Source organism: Gigantopelta aegis, chromosome 8 (genome assembly GCF_016097555.1).
Source record: "Gigantopelta aegis isolate Gae_Host chromosome 8, Gae_host_genome, whole genome shotgun sequence".
Classification (NCBI taxonomy): Eukaryota; Metazoa; Mollusca; class Gastropoda; order Neomphalida; family Peltospiridae; genus Gigantopelta; species Gigantopelta aegis.
The window spans coordinates 18,301,427-18,316,807 of record NC_054706.1 but is presented as its reverse complement, the minus strand read 5'-3'; the positions used below and the strand labels follow the sequence as shown (position 1 = coordinate 18,316,807).

Below are 15,381 nucleotides of genomic sequence, written 5' to 3'. Positions count from 1 at the left end.
GATGTTTGCAAAATGATATTTTGTTATTATGGTGTGTTTTTTTTTTTTATCAGTTACAAGTGGTAGAGCTCTATGGATTGGGTGTCAGGTTCACTGTATCTGCAGTGTCTGTATGGCATTTTAATTCTTTACCTCAGAATTGTGCACTGAACTATAATATTGTAGAATTGTTTTACCTTTGCTGCGGTAGCTATTTAATGAAAAATGTTTTGTCATGTTAACTATAAATCCATTTAAGTGAAGGTTAAAAATGAGAGCCTTGTCCAGCATATGTTTTTTTTTTTTTTATCACATTTAACAAAAGATGCTGTGTCAAGTTGATTTGTGTATTTCATTCCATCATTACTTTGTTGTTCACAATTTTTATCATTATTCATAATAAACCAAACATTTTTATATAATTTTGTTTGCTTTTTTTGTGAGATGTTTGATGGGTTGTAAGATAACTGTGACACACCATTTAGAGAGGGATGGGATGTAGCCCAGTTGTAAAGTGTTCACTTGATGTGCGGTTGGTCTGGGATCGATCCCCATCGGGCCATTTCTCATTCCAGCCAGTGCTCCACAACTGGTGTAACAAAGGCTATGGTATGTACTATCCTGTCTGGGATGGTGCATATAAAAGATCCCTTGCTGCTAATCAAAAAGAGTAGCCCATGAAGTGGCAACATCAGGTTTTTTCTCTTAGTATCTGTGGTCCTTAACCATGTCTGGCGCCATATAACTGTAAATAAAATGTGCTGAGTGTGTCGTAAAAACATTTCCTTCCTTCTTTCATTTAGAGAAAGCCAGCTACATTTGTTCTTTTCACTAGCAGCAAAGGGATCTTTTAGATGTATTTTCCCCACAGACATGAAAGCTCATACCACAGCCTTTGATATATCAAATGGTTGGGAATGGAAACCCCAATCACAGAATGGGTCTGCAATGGGGTTTCGATCCTACAACCCTAGTATCTCGAGCAAGTGCTCTACTGACGGACTAGATCCTACCCACTCTTTGCTCAGTGAAATATTTGTTTTGTTTAATGACGCTACTAGAGCACATTGATTTATTATTCATCGGCTACTGGATGTCAAACGTTTGGTAATTTTTACATTTTAGAGAGGAAACCTGCTACATTTTTGCATTAGTAGCAAGGGATCTTTTATATGTATCATCACACAGATAGGATAGCACATACCACAGCCTTTGATATACCAGCTGTAGTGCATTGGCTGGAATGAGAAATAGCCCAATGGATCCACCAACGGGGATCGATCCTAGACCGATCATGCATTAGACCAGTGCTTTACCTTTGGGCTATGTCCCGTCCCTCCCGATGGTCAAAGAACAAACAAAAGTGGAACTATTAATACATTTATTCAGCCATACAAACGGTACATACATAAATACTGAAACATACATACACAAAATATAAACAGGTAGTCGCTGTAATATAAATAACGTCATAAATTCATTTGATAAATCTGTTTGTACAATCTAGCTTTAATGCCACAAATTAATCTGGAAAAGGTGTAATAATGCCACAAATAGCTTTACAAAACTAATCTGTCTTTTGTAAAGTTGTCTTAATGTCATAAATGCATTGAAAAACTTTATAATTTCATTTCTTGTCAACTGTTACATGCATCTTGCTATCATTCTTTAAGTCTGAGTAACTTTCCAGAAGTTGTCTGAATGCTGGAAGAAAATAAATAAATAAATGAAAATCAAATTTAACAACATTTTAAAAACATATCTTGGTACTGCAATCAAACAAACTGTCAGGGGCAAATCTAGGACCCTTGTAGATGCACATCTCACTAAGTGGTACAACGAATGAATGAATTATTGTTTAACGACACCCCAGCACAAAAGATTCATCGGCTATTGAGTGTCAAACTATGGTAAGTCAAAACATGAAGTGATGATCAACATCAATATAAAAATTCAAGAGTCAAATAAAAACACAGCATAAAGAACTGTGCAAAAAATACAAATATTACAGATATATAAAATTAAAATTGAGAGTAAAAGTCGGTATCACGTAAAAATTGTAAAACAAAATCTGGATGGAATCGAAATGATTCTAACACATTATGTTGGCCAAATATATCTTTTCGAGCTTCTAAGTGATACAGGGCTCGAATTTAATGAAGGCACTGACTGCAATTGCTGTCGTTGAGATACAAATTGCCGTAGATCAGAGGCATCACCGATGTCACCTGTGCTGTTGGTAAACTTCCTTAATAATGGCAAAATGTATACACAAAAGTTCAAGACCTGGTGGTGTGTGTGTTTTTAGTGTAAAAAAAAAGCAAACCATTAACTTGACAACTAAAAGAGGGGATTAACACCCCTGGATCAGCCACTGAATACTAGACACCATATAAATTAGTCAGTTAACCAAAAAACAACAAATAAGAAGTTTTAAATGGGGAGAAATAAGTACATGTATTACCAACCCATGATAGCTTGAACTTTTAACTGAATATAAACGCAAAATAAATTGATGTTGATTTATCTTAAAGCAACCTATACGTTATTGTGTGATTTTGCATCTCATAATTTAACACTGCAGGCTTCCTACCAAAAATAATTTGAATAGGTGAATCTTAAGTTCAAGGGCCATAACTCTGTCAAAACTTGACAAATCCCCATGAAAGTTAAACTTGATAAAGCTAAACACAAAATTTCAGCGTAATTTCTTGAGGCAAAAAAAAAACCCAGTCTGGAAAACTATGTGGGACTGATCGATTGACAGATGAAGAGATACGAAATCTAAATTCCCCTTCCATTTGAACGAGTAGGGGACGAATAATAAGATGCTATTTTAGGTTGTGGCACAGAATAACATTGAAATTGAGAGATTTGACAGACACAGGCCTCTGTGAATTGTAAATCTGTGTAAACCATTCATGGGTTATACAAAAACTAATTCAGGCAACCCAATTCATTTTTACGTAACCCATCACGATCATGTAAATAATATCATAAATTCAATGCGCGAAAAAAGAAAAGAAAAAAGGGGTAACTCAAACTATACTTATGCAAGCAACACCCAAACTAAACTACAGCTCTTGCAATTTTCAAAGGCCTGAGATATTTAAAAGAAGATCATTTCTGTTTTAATTCATATGATGTATCATAATTTACATCATGGGGTATTTGACTTACTTGCTTCGTTTTTTTTTGTCGTTTTGTGTATATGATGCTGAAAACATTAAACATGCTCATGTTCATATGTAATATTAATTAAGATGCGAATATGTTAGTCTGCTTATGTCTAAATGTTGAACTGATATAAAGATAAACTCACTTCTCCACCAGATCTGCTCCTATCACATCGTGTATATGGTACATGACTCCCAACTTGGCCATCTTCGGCCAGCGTCTTTGTTCCAGATCCTAAAACAAAACATATAAATGGCTGATCATACTGTATACTATTATACATATTTTAAGAGTTACAAACTCACCTCAGTGCCAGAGTTTGTCAAATCCACTAGCCAAACATCCAAGACTGGTGTTTTTTCAAGATGGGCTAGCCTGACGGGCTAGTGTTTAAAATAAAAACAATGGTTTCAGAGCTTCACTATTGAATATTTAGTCACCAATAATTTGTGATCAGTTTCTAAAATTAATTTACCTACCAGTGTACTTTTATTTAATTCTAATTTACACGGGAAAGAAACCAATTTTTCATCAACAGGAACAGACTGAAGAATCAGTCTTTACCATTAGTGAACAAAATCAAGGAGTGTTGAAGATCACTTTCTTGAAATTGTGTTTGTAAGTAAACACATGAAGTTTCAAATAAAATATATTTAAAATTGTTTCATCGCACAGTAATCAGTTTGGCACTCTCGTAAAACTTCCAGGTGACTGTGAAGGGGAGTGCAAATGATCGCTCGCCTTTCCTGGCAAAGACTAAAGGTTGGTGCTTGAAAATATATCTTCAAAGATTAAAGGGACATACCCTAGTTTTTAAACACTAAGGCATATTTTTGACTATTATAGCCGTTCTTAACAACTGAAATCAAACTTTACTTAGATTTTATGGTTTAGATTATCAATTTCTGTATATTCAAAGTGTTTTTGGTCATCTTGGTGTTTTTAACATCATAAAATATCTTTCTCATATTTTTAAAAACGCACGTTTGTATGAGAAGTAACAGTTATGGAGTCGAGTTTTAGTCTATTTTTAGAGGGTATTTCACCATTTTAAAGTCACAGACTCGTGTTTCACTCAGTTGTAACTTTATCCAAATGTGTTATAAGTTTGTAGATTAACTAAACGTAGTGTCAATTTTCACGGCTTGAAACTAAGAGTCTGTCCCTTTAAGTACCACATCCTACAAAGATATGTTTCATTATAAACTTAAACAATTATAATGCTGACAAACAAAACATTTTTTTTTTTTAAATCGGGCATTTTGACAAACATTTACAAGTGTGTACATTATACCAACCTTCTGTAGCACCTCTCTGTATTTACTCTTTTTAATCATCATCAGCATTGCCTTACGTCCCCGCACAAAGTTTTTAATGAAGATTCCCGCGTTAGGGATGGCGAGCCACCAACTGCCCACATCTCGAACTGTCAGCACCGATGCTCTCACCAACTGTCTGCAAGAGAACACACCAACAAATGTCATCACATTGTAAATATAATAATGATAAAAAAAGGAAAATATATATATAAAAAGAAAATGTTTTTTTGTAACTTGACCAGGTCATAAAATTTGTTTGTTTGATTTGGTTTGTTTAATGACACCACTAGAGCACATTGATTTATTAATCATCGGCCTTTTGATGTCAAACATTTGGTAATTTTGACATATAGTTTTAGAGAGGAAACCCGCTATATTTTTCCATTAGTAGTAAGGGATCTTTTATATGCACCATCCCACAAACAGGATAGCACATACCATGACCTTTTATATACCAGTCGTAGTGAACTGGCTGGAATGAGAAATTGCCCAATAGGTCCACCGATGTGATCAAAAAAAGAAAAGAAATGTTTTATTTAACAACACACTCAACACATTTTATTTACAGTTATATGGCGTCAGACATATGGTTAAGGACCACACAGATATATAGAGAGGAAACACGCTGCTGCCACTTGATGGGCTACTCTTTTCGATTAGCAACAAGGGTTCTTTTATATGCACCATCCCACAGACAGGGTAGTACATACCATGGCCTTTGATATACCAGTTGTAGTGCACTGGCTGGAACGAGAAATAGCTCAATGGGCCCACTGACGGGGATCAGTCACAGACCCACTGTGCATGAGCGAACACTTTACCACTGGACTACGTCCCCCCCCCCCCCCCACCAATGTGATCAGATAACAAACATAATCTAACTACATGTGAGTTTTATGAAAGTAGTACATACAAATAAACAGGGCTTCTAGAATTTTATAAGAATTCACTAGACATGGGATCAGTGATTTTAAAAATGTACTAGCCATGATTAAAAATTCACTAGCCCTACTTTAAATAAATACAATTTTACTAATAGTAATAATCAAATATGTCACCTAAAGAGGGAGATTGAGCTTATAAATCAATAGATTGGGATATTCCCATTTACGAAATATGTAAATGCAGCATTTGACAAGGTTTTGTTTCCACTAGCTGTCGGGCTAGTTATAGTAATTACTTACTAGCCCAACACTGAATATCACTAGCCATGGGAGTAGGGCTACCGATATAAATGTACAATAAAATATATTTACTTACGTAACTTCCTCATCCTTAAAGCGATAGTCCTTCATCAAAGTTTCCCTGTCAAGACATACATCACGACAATTTTTGACTACTCTTGATAAAAACTTTTCTGAAACAAAAAACAAGCACTCAACAATTATTTAATGTATTACAAGCTTTTATATGAACACAAATTGAAGCATTGTATGATATTAATTATGCTGTAATCATAAAATTCTATCAGATTTCCATTAAGAAAATGACTAACTATATCCCCAATGTTCATATTTTTCAGCAGCTGAGAGGCTAATATTTTCTATGGAAACATATAAATGAACGTATGTATGAAAAAAGCATTTTCTTCTAACTTGCCCAGATTATTACAGTCTATCATTTATGTACTGTCTATCTAAATATGCGTTATAGGACCTGTTTTTATCAATTGTAATCAAGACTATGAGAATAACTGGTGAGGGCCAGCTTTGCCATGTTAAATACTGAGGGCAGACAACCAGAATTGCCTCTGTCCAAAGTCACAGTTTTCAGAAGAATAAACCCATTTTAGACAAATCTGAACCAAATTTGCCGAGTTTACAAAGCCTGTTTATGTTCTACATGTGTGTAATTACATACATTTACAATGATCAAACACCGGCATTAAAGAAAAGCTGGCTTCGTAAATTTGGCCCATGTAGTTTATTTACAGGCATTGAACTAAACATAGTGTATGGTAGCCCATGGACACGTTTTTCTGCCATCGGTAAAGCTACTCAACAATGGCAAAATATATAAACATTTGAATTATGTATCTTGTATTTAATTAACACATAACAATTCAAAATTTATATGATACTTTTGTTTAACATACATTTTGAGAGTTCTGCTAAAGCAATACACGGGACTCCCCTACCTGACCCAACAATTTTCTTATCTCCTAAATTCAAGGCCCAAACATCTGTGAAAAATGGGTAAATCACCATGAAAGTAACTTGATCAGTAATAGTATATGATAAATCTATATACAAAATTTCACTTCAATATTTTCAGGTATTGCAAAACAAAAGTTTGGAATTTATTTTTCATATATCCTAAGTTCAAGGGACATAACTCTGTCAAAAATGGGTAAATTGCCATGAAAGTTAAACTTCATCTGTAACAGTACATGATAAAGCTATACACAAAATTTCAGCTCAATATCTTAAGGCCTAAAAACGAAGTCCGAAAAACCAATTTTCACACTGCCTAAGTTCAAGGGCCATAACTCTGTCAAAAATGAGTAAATTGCCATGAAAGTCACACTTGATCTTTAACAGTACATGATAAAGCTATACACAAAATTTCAGCTCAATATTTCAAAGCCTTCTGCAAAACACATATGAAAAACATGTGTGACAGACGGACAGACAAACAGAAGGATGGAGATGAAACCTATAGTCCCCTCCGGTTGGACCGGTAGGAGACTAATAAGATCTCGTCTAGAACGATGTAACATCCTGTTAATCGGAAAACAAATTCTCAACTTATTTTGAAGCTTGATGAAAGATATTTTTTATATGCACCATCCCACGGACAGGATAGTACATACCACAACAATTTGCTACACCAGTTGTGGAACACTGGCTGGAATGTGAAACATCCCAATGGACCCACCAACAAGGATTGATTTTAGACCAACTGTGTATCACTATCAGGCAAGTTCTTGTAACAGAAAATATTGCCACACATAAAATAATTGCTATATTCTCAATTTCCAGTTTGAAAAAACAGGCATAAAATACTATTTGTGCACCAGTCTTAGTGGTTATGTGGGTCAAGGCTGACAGAGGCAATGGGCGATATTTAATTCCTCGATTGGCTCCAACCCAGAATGCACACTGGTATGCTCAATCTGGAGGTGTAACGCCACATACATCGACTTTCAACTTCACAGGAAAGAAGGAAATGTTTTATTTAACGACGCACTCAACACATTTTATTTAAGATTATATAGCATCAGACATATGGTTAAGGACCACACAGATATAGAGAGAGGAAACCTGCTGTTGCCACTTCATGAGCTACTCTTCTCGATAAGCAGCAAGGGATCTTTTATATGCACCATCCCAGACAGGGTAGCACATCCCACAGCCTTTGATGTACCAGTCATGGTGCACTGGCTGGAATGAGAAATAGCCCAATGGGCCCACTGACGGGGGTCGATCCCACACCGACCGTGCATCAAACGAGTTCTCAATCTGGATGTGTAATGCCACATACATCGACTTTCAACCATTTCACAGGTGCAATTATGGGTGTATCTTCCAAGTCTATGACCCTACATGGGGGACTATTACCCAGCGGACACTACAGGATCAATGTACCCCAGGCACCGATACCAAAATGGGAGTGAAAAATACATTAAAAAATATATAACAAAATAATAATAAAATAAAATTCTGGGGCAACCATTACCTAAGATAGCCTATTGCCTAGGTGCGAGTAAAAAAATAAATACAAATGCAAACAATACAATACAAGAAGAAAAAAAAGAAAGAAAAAAAAGAAGTTTGTTTTGTTTAACGACACCTCTAGAGCACATTGATTTATTAATCATTGGCTATTGGATGTCAAACATTTGGTAATTTTCAAACGACACATGAAACAAAAGCAATAGTTGCCATACCGACCGCTAACCTATAATGTGTTTATGGACGCCTACGTCTCTCATTACACTGTCCACGTGCACCTCGTAGTCGCGGGAAAACACAATACTCAATTCATTGGGCTCAGCTCCCAGCTTTATCACCTTGATCTCACCACTCTCTTTCAGATCATTCTGAAAACAAAATCATCAGTCAGTACAGTTTTCACAGAAAACAAAGCAATGCTTGGCGACACCTCAGAACATACATTGTTTTATTTAACGACGCACTTAACATATTTTATTTACGGTTCTGTGGCATCAGACATATGGTTACGGATCATACAGCTATTGAGAGAGGAAACCCACAGTTGCCACTTCATGGGCTACTCTTTTCGATTAGCGGCATGGGATCTTTTATATGCAATATCCCACAGACAGGAATAATACATACCACGGACTTTGTTACACCAGTTGTGGAGCACTGGCTGGAATGAGAAATACATACATTGTTTATAACACACAGAAATGAATTTCTTGTGCACCAGCTGTCAATTAAAGTTGTAATTCAGTGAATAGTTCACCCATTATCCTGTCCAAAAATAAATGAAACAAATGAAAAATTAGCACATTTAATGCTTTATATTGTTCCATTTTGATTCAGTGACAAAAAAAATAATTTTGCTAAACATTATAAAACAAAATTAACCAAATTGCTAATATTTTGGATGAAGCTCAAAGTTAAACCCTACAAACTCTCGGTGTTTCGTTCTCGACAAAAATTTCAACGAACGGTAGTTTCGTTTCCGAACGTAAACCAGGCAATGCATTCAGGACTTCTGCGTTTCATTATCTCGTCAGGAATTGCATCGATGTTCACGCGCAAGTCACTCCACGTTTAAGCAGCGTCCACTAGATGAATTTACGTCCGCGTTTTGTTTTCTTGTACAAAATTGCACCGATGTTCGTGCACACTTGTGGAATTGCAAAGCAAATTTCGGCAATCCGCGTTTAAGCAGCGCCCACTAGATAAATTTACTTCCGGATTCCGTTTCTCATACCGATGTTCGCGCGCACTGTTACAATTTCAGAACGACCGCGTAGTAGTAACAGGAATTCAATTCTAACTTTCGTATAGTTGTGGAAACCTATAGGTTACCAGGTTATATTTTGTGGTAACCTGTAAATGGGTTACCAGACACAATGCTTATTTCGATGCCTGTGCAATTATCCATTGGGTGTTTGTCACAGAAAAAACCTGGTTGCCACCAGCACCAAACAATTTATGTTGAGGGATGTATGGGCAATGTTCATAAATATATTACATGTAAATCATATAATGTTTGCAAATCTAACAATTTTGCACAATTCAAATACATGTGAGTGACTCATTAGTGACATAAAACTTTAGCGAGGTCATCATATCAGACATTTAACCTTCATCTAAAACATAGAAGAAAAAAAAAAAAACAGTAAAGAAATCGTACAATTTGTTTGTCGACAATTGTTCTGTTTTTCACAATGCTATAAAGCTGGTGCTTCAGCACAATGGGAGGAATTCGGTCATCAAACTTCTCCATAGGAAACAGTTTCTTCATGTACAGCAGAGCAGCCAGGGTGTCATTGGGCATACTGTTCACTGGAAAACAAGAAAGAGAAAAAAGGAATGTTTTCTTAACGTCACTTCAGCACATTTAAACCACAGCTATTTGGTGTAATTCGGGCATTTTTTATTCATTCTGGCAAAACCCAGCCTGCCTCCCTACAAAAATGAGAGCCCGTATGCCTATGTGTTTAACATATATGGGCGAATTTACAAGGCCTGTTTTTCTTTAACACAGGTGTTTCAGCATTATAAATCAGGGATAAAAGTGACTTTTCCCAAAAAGGGCTGAAATAATTTTACCAAATTATGGATATGTCTTTGGCCGAGGACGCGCTGGCATAGACATGCTGGTTTTTACTCACATGCTTTTTCAAGTGTGATTTGCCTTTTCCACCGTATTTCACCCTGTCATTGCACCAAGCACAAACGGCAACACCAGGTTGACCGATTTTGCGAACCTACTCGCATTCGCAAACAATACCACCATTTTGTCCAACATGACGCAACCAATGTATACGATCTGCGCATTGGTCTCGCGCAGATGATACTTCGCGAGACAAATCTGGCCAATGGTGAATAAACAAATATGGCGGCCACAATGGGCGCAGCCATGTTAGATCTAAAGTTGGATCTAAACTCCGGAAATTTTAGGCGGAACGAATGAAAGTTGAAAAGGGGCGGATTTAAAAAAAAAACATTTGGCGCAACAAAAAGGCGGAATTCCGCCGAAAGGCAGTGAACTTTCATCCCTGATAAATGTATTTACTTACCAACATTTAAGACAAAAACAGGCTTTGTAAATACAGCCATTGATCATTTAGAGAAAGAGGGAAAACCAGGGCACAATATTTCACGAGAACCGTTGTTCTGTTCTCGTGTCGGTTACGCAACTTTAAAATCATGAGAACCACCAATCGGTTACGTGGTGAACAATTACATTTTAAAATTAAAAGTATCATATATCAGTTATGAAAGTGAAAACCATTTATGTTTTTAAATGCATTTGCCAGCTCTGGCACTTGCCAAATTCGCCAATTGCGAATTTTGAAAGCAACTGCCGAATTTACTTTTAATTCGGAGAAATAATTTCATGTAATAATTGACACTTTATATAAAATAACTGTCGATTTCTGCAATTTTTTAAGTTCAAGACAATTTGGTGAAATGTTTTGTTCACCCTGAGCTAGCCCTGACAACTTACAATGGCTGCAAACTCAGGACAGTCTGTTTAATAAATCAACATGCTCTGCTAGTACACCGTGTTGGGGTGTCGTCGTCTTTTATTTCATCAGTACAATCTGCAGATACTCACTGTCCACAGTACAATCTGCAGATACTCACTGTCCACAGTACAATCTGCAGATACTCACTGTCCACAGTACAATCTGCAGATACTCACTGTCCACAGTACAATCTGCAGATACTCACTGTCCACAGTACAATCTGCAGATACTCACTGTCCACAGACGACAGATCCCCATCTTGTGTGTCAGCTTCATCCTGAGCTGGACGTACACACTTCTTCTTGGGCTTGAAAATCTCGGGGAGCGGACCTCGTTTACGACTCATTTCTAAAATAACAATATGCATCACAGTGACATGTATTTATCAGCACGGCAAAATACTGTAAATCATAAAAATAGTAGTGATCTTAACATTTTGCAAAATTCAAAATAGTAACAGATTAGTGATACAAAACTATAGCGAGGTTAGCATATCAGACATTTAAAAAAAATAAGCTCAAGTTGTAGGATTAATTTGATATATTTTGAAATTGTGCTGCATACAGGCAACTATTGTTCTTTTCTATACTGGGAACAGTCTATTTTATGTCTTTTAAATTTAGCATCATGAAAAATTAGCATTTTGTATGGCATTGCTAAATGTGCTAATGTATTATGCATATACCTACATATTCAACACTGAAACCATAAAAAGGACTTCTTTTAACGACTCATTACCAAATTCAGACCTATGAGAAATAATATTGTTACGAAAACCATTTACAGGTGATGCAAAAAACAAATTAATGTAACCAATTCTGTTTCTGCATAACCTGTCCATGGAACTAACTGGGACAGCAAAACAAAACAAAAAACATTTTATTTACTGAGAGACCTATTTTATGACCATTAACACCTCAGAAAAGTCCTGTCATTCTCATATTCTTTTAAATTCCCTTTTTTCGACAGTAATAATTAAATCCACCATTGAACTAAATTCTATACCACAATGTAAAACAATGTATGCAGTAATGTAACGTGTCTTTCAACAGATCACACATTTTTTATGCAAAGTCAATTTTGTTACCAGTTTGTCTGTAGTACTTACATGCAACTTGTACAAATTACCTCCAATAAACCTAGTTAATTATTTATTAATAAGATTTAAAGTCGCACGCCCTAGTTTCAGCCCGCGAAAATTAATTCTAATTTTGGTTAATCTACAAAACTGTAACACTTAGATCACGTTTTTATAAAATAGAGTGAAAAAGCAGGTTTTATATCGATAAATACCATGGGAATCCCCGTGACCCAATAACTTGAACTAATTTTGAAAGTTAGTATTCTGATGTCACCGGTAGATGTCGCTCGAAGCACAGAAATGCCTATGTCACGACAAATTTCCCAGAGTGCACACAGACTTGGGGTGCGTTCCTTTCACCTCTCCTAAGCATATTCCAACTGTTCTGTTATCTCCAGATATCATAAGACTTATTTCTTTTAAGGGTTTGTAACGTTTTGTATTGAGATACTTACTTGTCTGAACTTAATGAAAATGTTCACGAACTGTGAAGAAAAACCTCACAAATGAACGACAAGCAAACAACAACAAATCAGATGTTGATTACGCGAACCGTGCACGAGAAAACAAACTGAACCAAAATGATAACGGTCACGTGGTATACCAACGTCTGTGACGCTGAAACGGGAAGATCTCCTCTAAAAATAGATTAGACCATGTCTGCTCAACGTTTTTTTCTCACACTCCTGCATTTTTAAGAAATACTAAAAATTCATTTTGTTGTATTACAAACACCAGAATTACAAGGATTACCAAAAAACATTTCAGGTGAATGGAAATGTATATTCTAAATAATAAAATGTAAGTAAAGTGCAATTTTATTTGTGAGAAAATGGGTTTAATAGCGAAAAACAACGGAGTAATGGTTAACAACTAGGGCGTGTCCCTTTAAATATTTTTAAAAACGTGTACTAGTAGTCTCATAATTCGAATTATTAAAAGTAGAAACAACTTCTAAAAAGTGACACAAACCATGTTACAGTTTTAAAATGCTTGCCTTTTTAAAGATGTTTTTCCTTTAAAAGAGTCATCACTGTATTGCAAACCGTCCCTTTAATAACAGACTTTGCTGTAAAAAAAAAAAAAAGAGAGAAGTGATTAATTGCTCCCGAGATTATGAGTAGCCATTTAAAATATTGAGCATCGACATTTAATAAAAAAAGTAAAATACAAAATTCACATGCTCTATGATAGCTGTCCATTATTACTCTCTTTGAACTACATGCAATCTCAGCGAAGTGATCACCAGCCAGAGTGATGGTTAAAAGTGAGTTTGTTCCGTTTAACGACACCACTAGAGCACACGGATTTATTAATCATTGGCTATTGGATGTCAAACATTTGGTAATTTTGACATACCCGGTATAGTCTTAGAGAGGAAATCTGCTACATTTTTTCATTAATAGCAAGGGATTTTTTTATGTACCATCCCACAGACAGGATTACACATACCACAGCCTTTGATATACCAGTTTTGGTGCACTGGTCCACCGACGGGGATTGATGCTAGTTTGACCGTGCATCAGATGTAAAAATGGTCTATGTCCTGCCCCTCCAGCCAGTGATAGCTTCCCTAACATGGTGAGGTTTGCACCAACAACAAAATGCTACAGAGTACTCTGCATGCTCATTGCTGTTATCGGATATACTTTAAATTTTAATAATATTATTTACTACTTTTTTCAATGTAGTGTCAACCCACAAAATCCACTTGTTTATGCTATTTATGTGATGAACTGGTATTTTGTATCCACCACTGAACCCACATAGCAGACAAGGGCATTTAACTCTTTCGAAAAAGTGTCATTTAATAAAGAATGTTTACTTGTTTACAGAGCTTAAACTAAATATTTATAAGCAAGCAACTCAAACTATCAATTTTTAAACACTATTGTAAGACAATTATACCTATTTTAAATGTTTATTTTCGATATTGCTCATCATGGCATCAGGGTGCAAAACAAATAAACATTTAATGATTTATTATTTATATAATAAACCATTTTTTATTTTTATTCACTTTTTTTTCCTCACATATTTTTTTTTTTTTTTTTTTACAAAATACAATGCAATCAAAAGTCGTGTTTAGGCCGCTTTTATTCAAATGACACGGAAGTAAAAGGGACGGTTTTTGAAGAAACACGGATTTCGATACTTCAGGTTACTACGTCTTAAAAACAGGGATAGGATCATACTCATAGGCCTGTTCAGATTAAAAGTAAACACATCAGATTCTGAGTATGTTTTAATACATGAAAATGTGATTAGATTATAATACAAAAATGATACATGCCAAAAGTATTACTATAACAAGTTTTTTTAATTGATACATGTTTACTTTTTAAGACAAAATTATTTTGTCCACAAAATTACTTCTAGACAGCACACCATAGTAGACTAATCCTCTGAAAATGTTTACGCTACGCTGATCATAAAACTCCAGGTCCACCATTAGAGCAGAGAAACAGTCTATCTGAATAATTTGTTCTTCTCTTTTCCCACTCTTTAAATTGAGAGCACCCATCATATGTAAAACAAAGTTTTGTTTAACGACACCACTAGAACACAATGATTACTTAATCATGGACTATTGATTGTCAAACAGTTGTTAATTCTGACACATAGCCATCAGAGGAAACCCGTTACATGTTTTTTTTCCTAATGCAGCAAGGGATCTTTTATATACATGTACTTCCCACAGACAGCCACGGCCTTTGACCAGTTGTGATGCACTGGTTGAATAGTGAGATTGAAGCTAAAGTTAAAGTTTGTTTTGTTTAACGACACCACTACAACGCATTGATTAATTAGTGGATTTCAAGCATTTAATAATTATGACACGTATAGTCATCAGAGGAAACCCGCTACATATGCACTTTTCTAAAGACAGGAAAACACATACCACGGCACTTGACCAGTTGTGGTGCATTGGTTGAAACGAGAAAAACCCCAATCAGTTCAATGGATCCACCGAGGTGGTTCGATCCTGCGACGCAAGCACCTCAAGCGAGCACTCAACCGACTGATATAAATCCCGCCCCATTTATCGTATATTAAAGTGGGGAAAAGAACCCAGGATACTTATAGGCCTACATCACATAAGTAACATGGGCGGATCCAGGAAATATTTTTAGGGGGGGGGGGGGGGA

The 15,381-nt window shown here is 35.8% G+C and overlaps 1 protein-coding gene across 2 annotated transcripts; it reads right to left on the bottom strand.

Moving 5' to 3' along the window:
- Positions 1-1,346: 1,346 nt before the first annotated feature.
- On the bottom strand, positions 1,347-14,640 carry LOC121379944 (serine/threonine-protein kinase 19-like). 2 transcript variants are annotated; one of them, XM_041508636.1, is made up of 9 exons: positions 14,571-14,640; positions 13,230-13,301; positions 11,386-11,499; positions 9,810-9,961; positions 8,376-8,517; positions 5,736-5,832; positions 4,455-4,611; positions 3,302-3,390; positions 1,347-1,683 (listed from the first exon to the last, which is right to left on the bottom strand). In XM_041508636.1, exons 3-9 carry the CDS (start codon positions 11,495-11,497, stop codon positions 1,641-1,643), a joined length of 792 nt encoding a protein of 263 aa, XP_041364570.1. In that variant the 5' UTR covers positions 11,498-11,499; positions 13,230-13,301; positions 14,571-14,640; the 3' UTR covers positions 1,347-1,640. The 2 variants fall into 2 exon arrangements, with proteins under 2 accessions (XP_041364570.1, XP_041364571.1); XM_041508637.1 differs by having other exon boundaries at positions 14,526-14,587.
- Positions 14,641-15,381: the final 741 nt, after the last annotated feature.

What these genes read in the sequence shown, in the direction of transcription:
- LOC121379944 (XM_041508636.1), bottom strand. Translation starts at nt 11,497, where the DNA reads ATGAGTCGTAAACGAGGTCCGCTCCCCGAGATTTTCAAGCCCAAGAAG. An exon ending in GGATCTGTCGTCTGTGGACA is followed by an intron (nt 9,962 to 11,385) that starts GTGAGTATCTGC and finishes CTTGTTTTCCAG; the next exon opens with TGAACAGTATGCCCAATGAC. An exon ending in ACAGAGAGGTGCTACAGAAG is followed by an intron (nt 3,391 to 4,454) that starts GTTGGTATAATG and finishes GTTTTGTTTTAG; the next exon opens with GATCTGGAACAAAGACGCTG.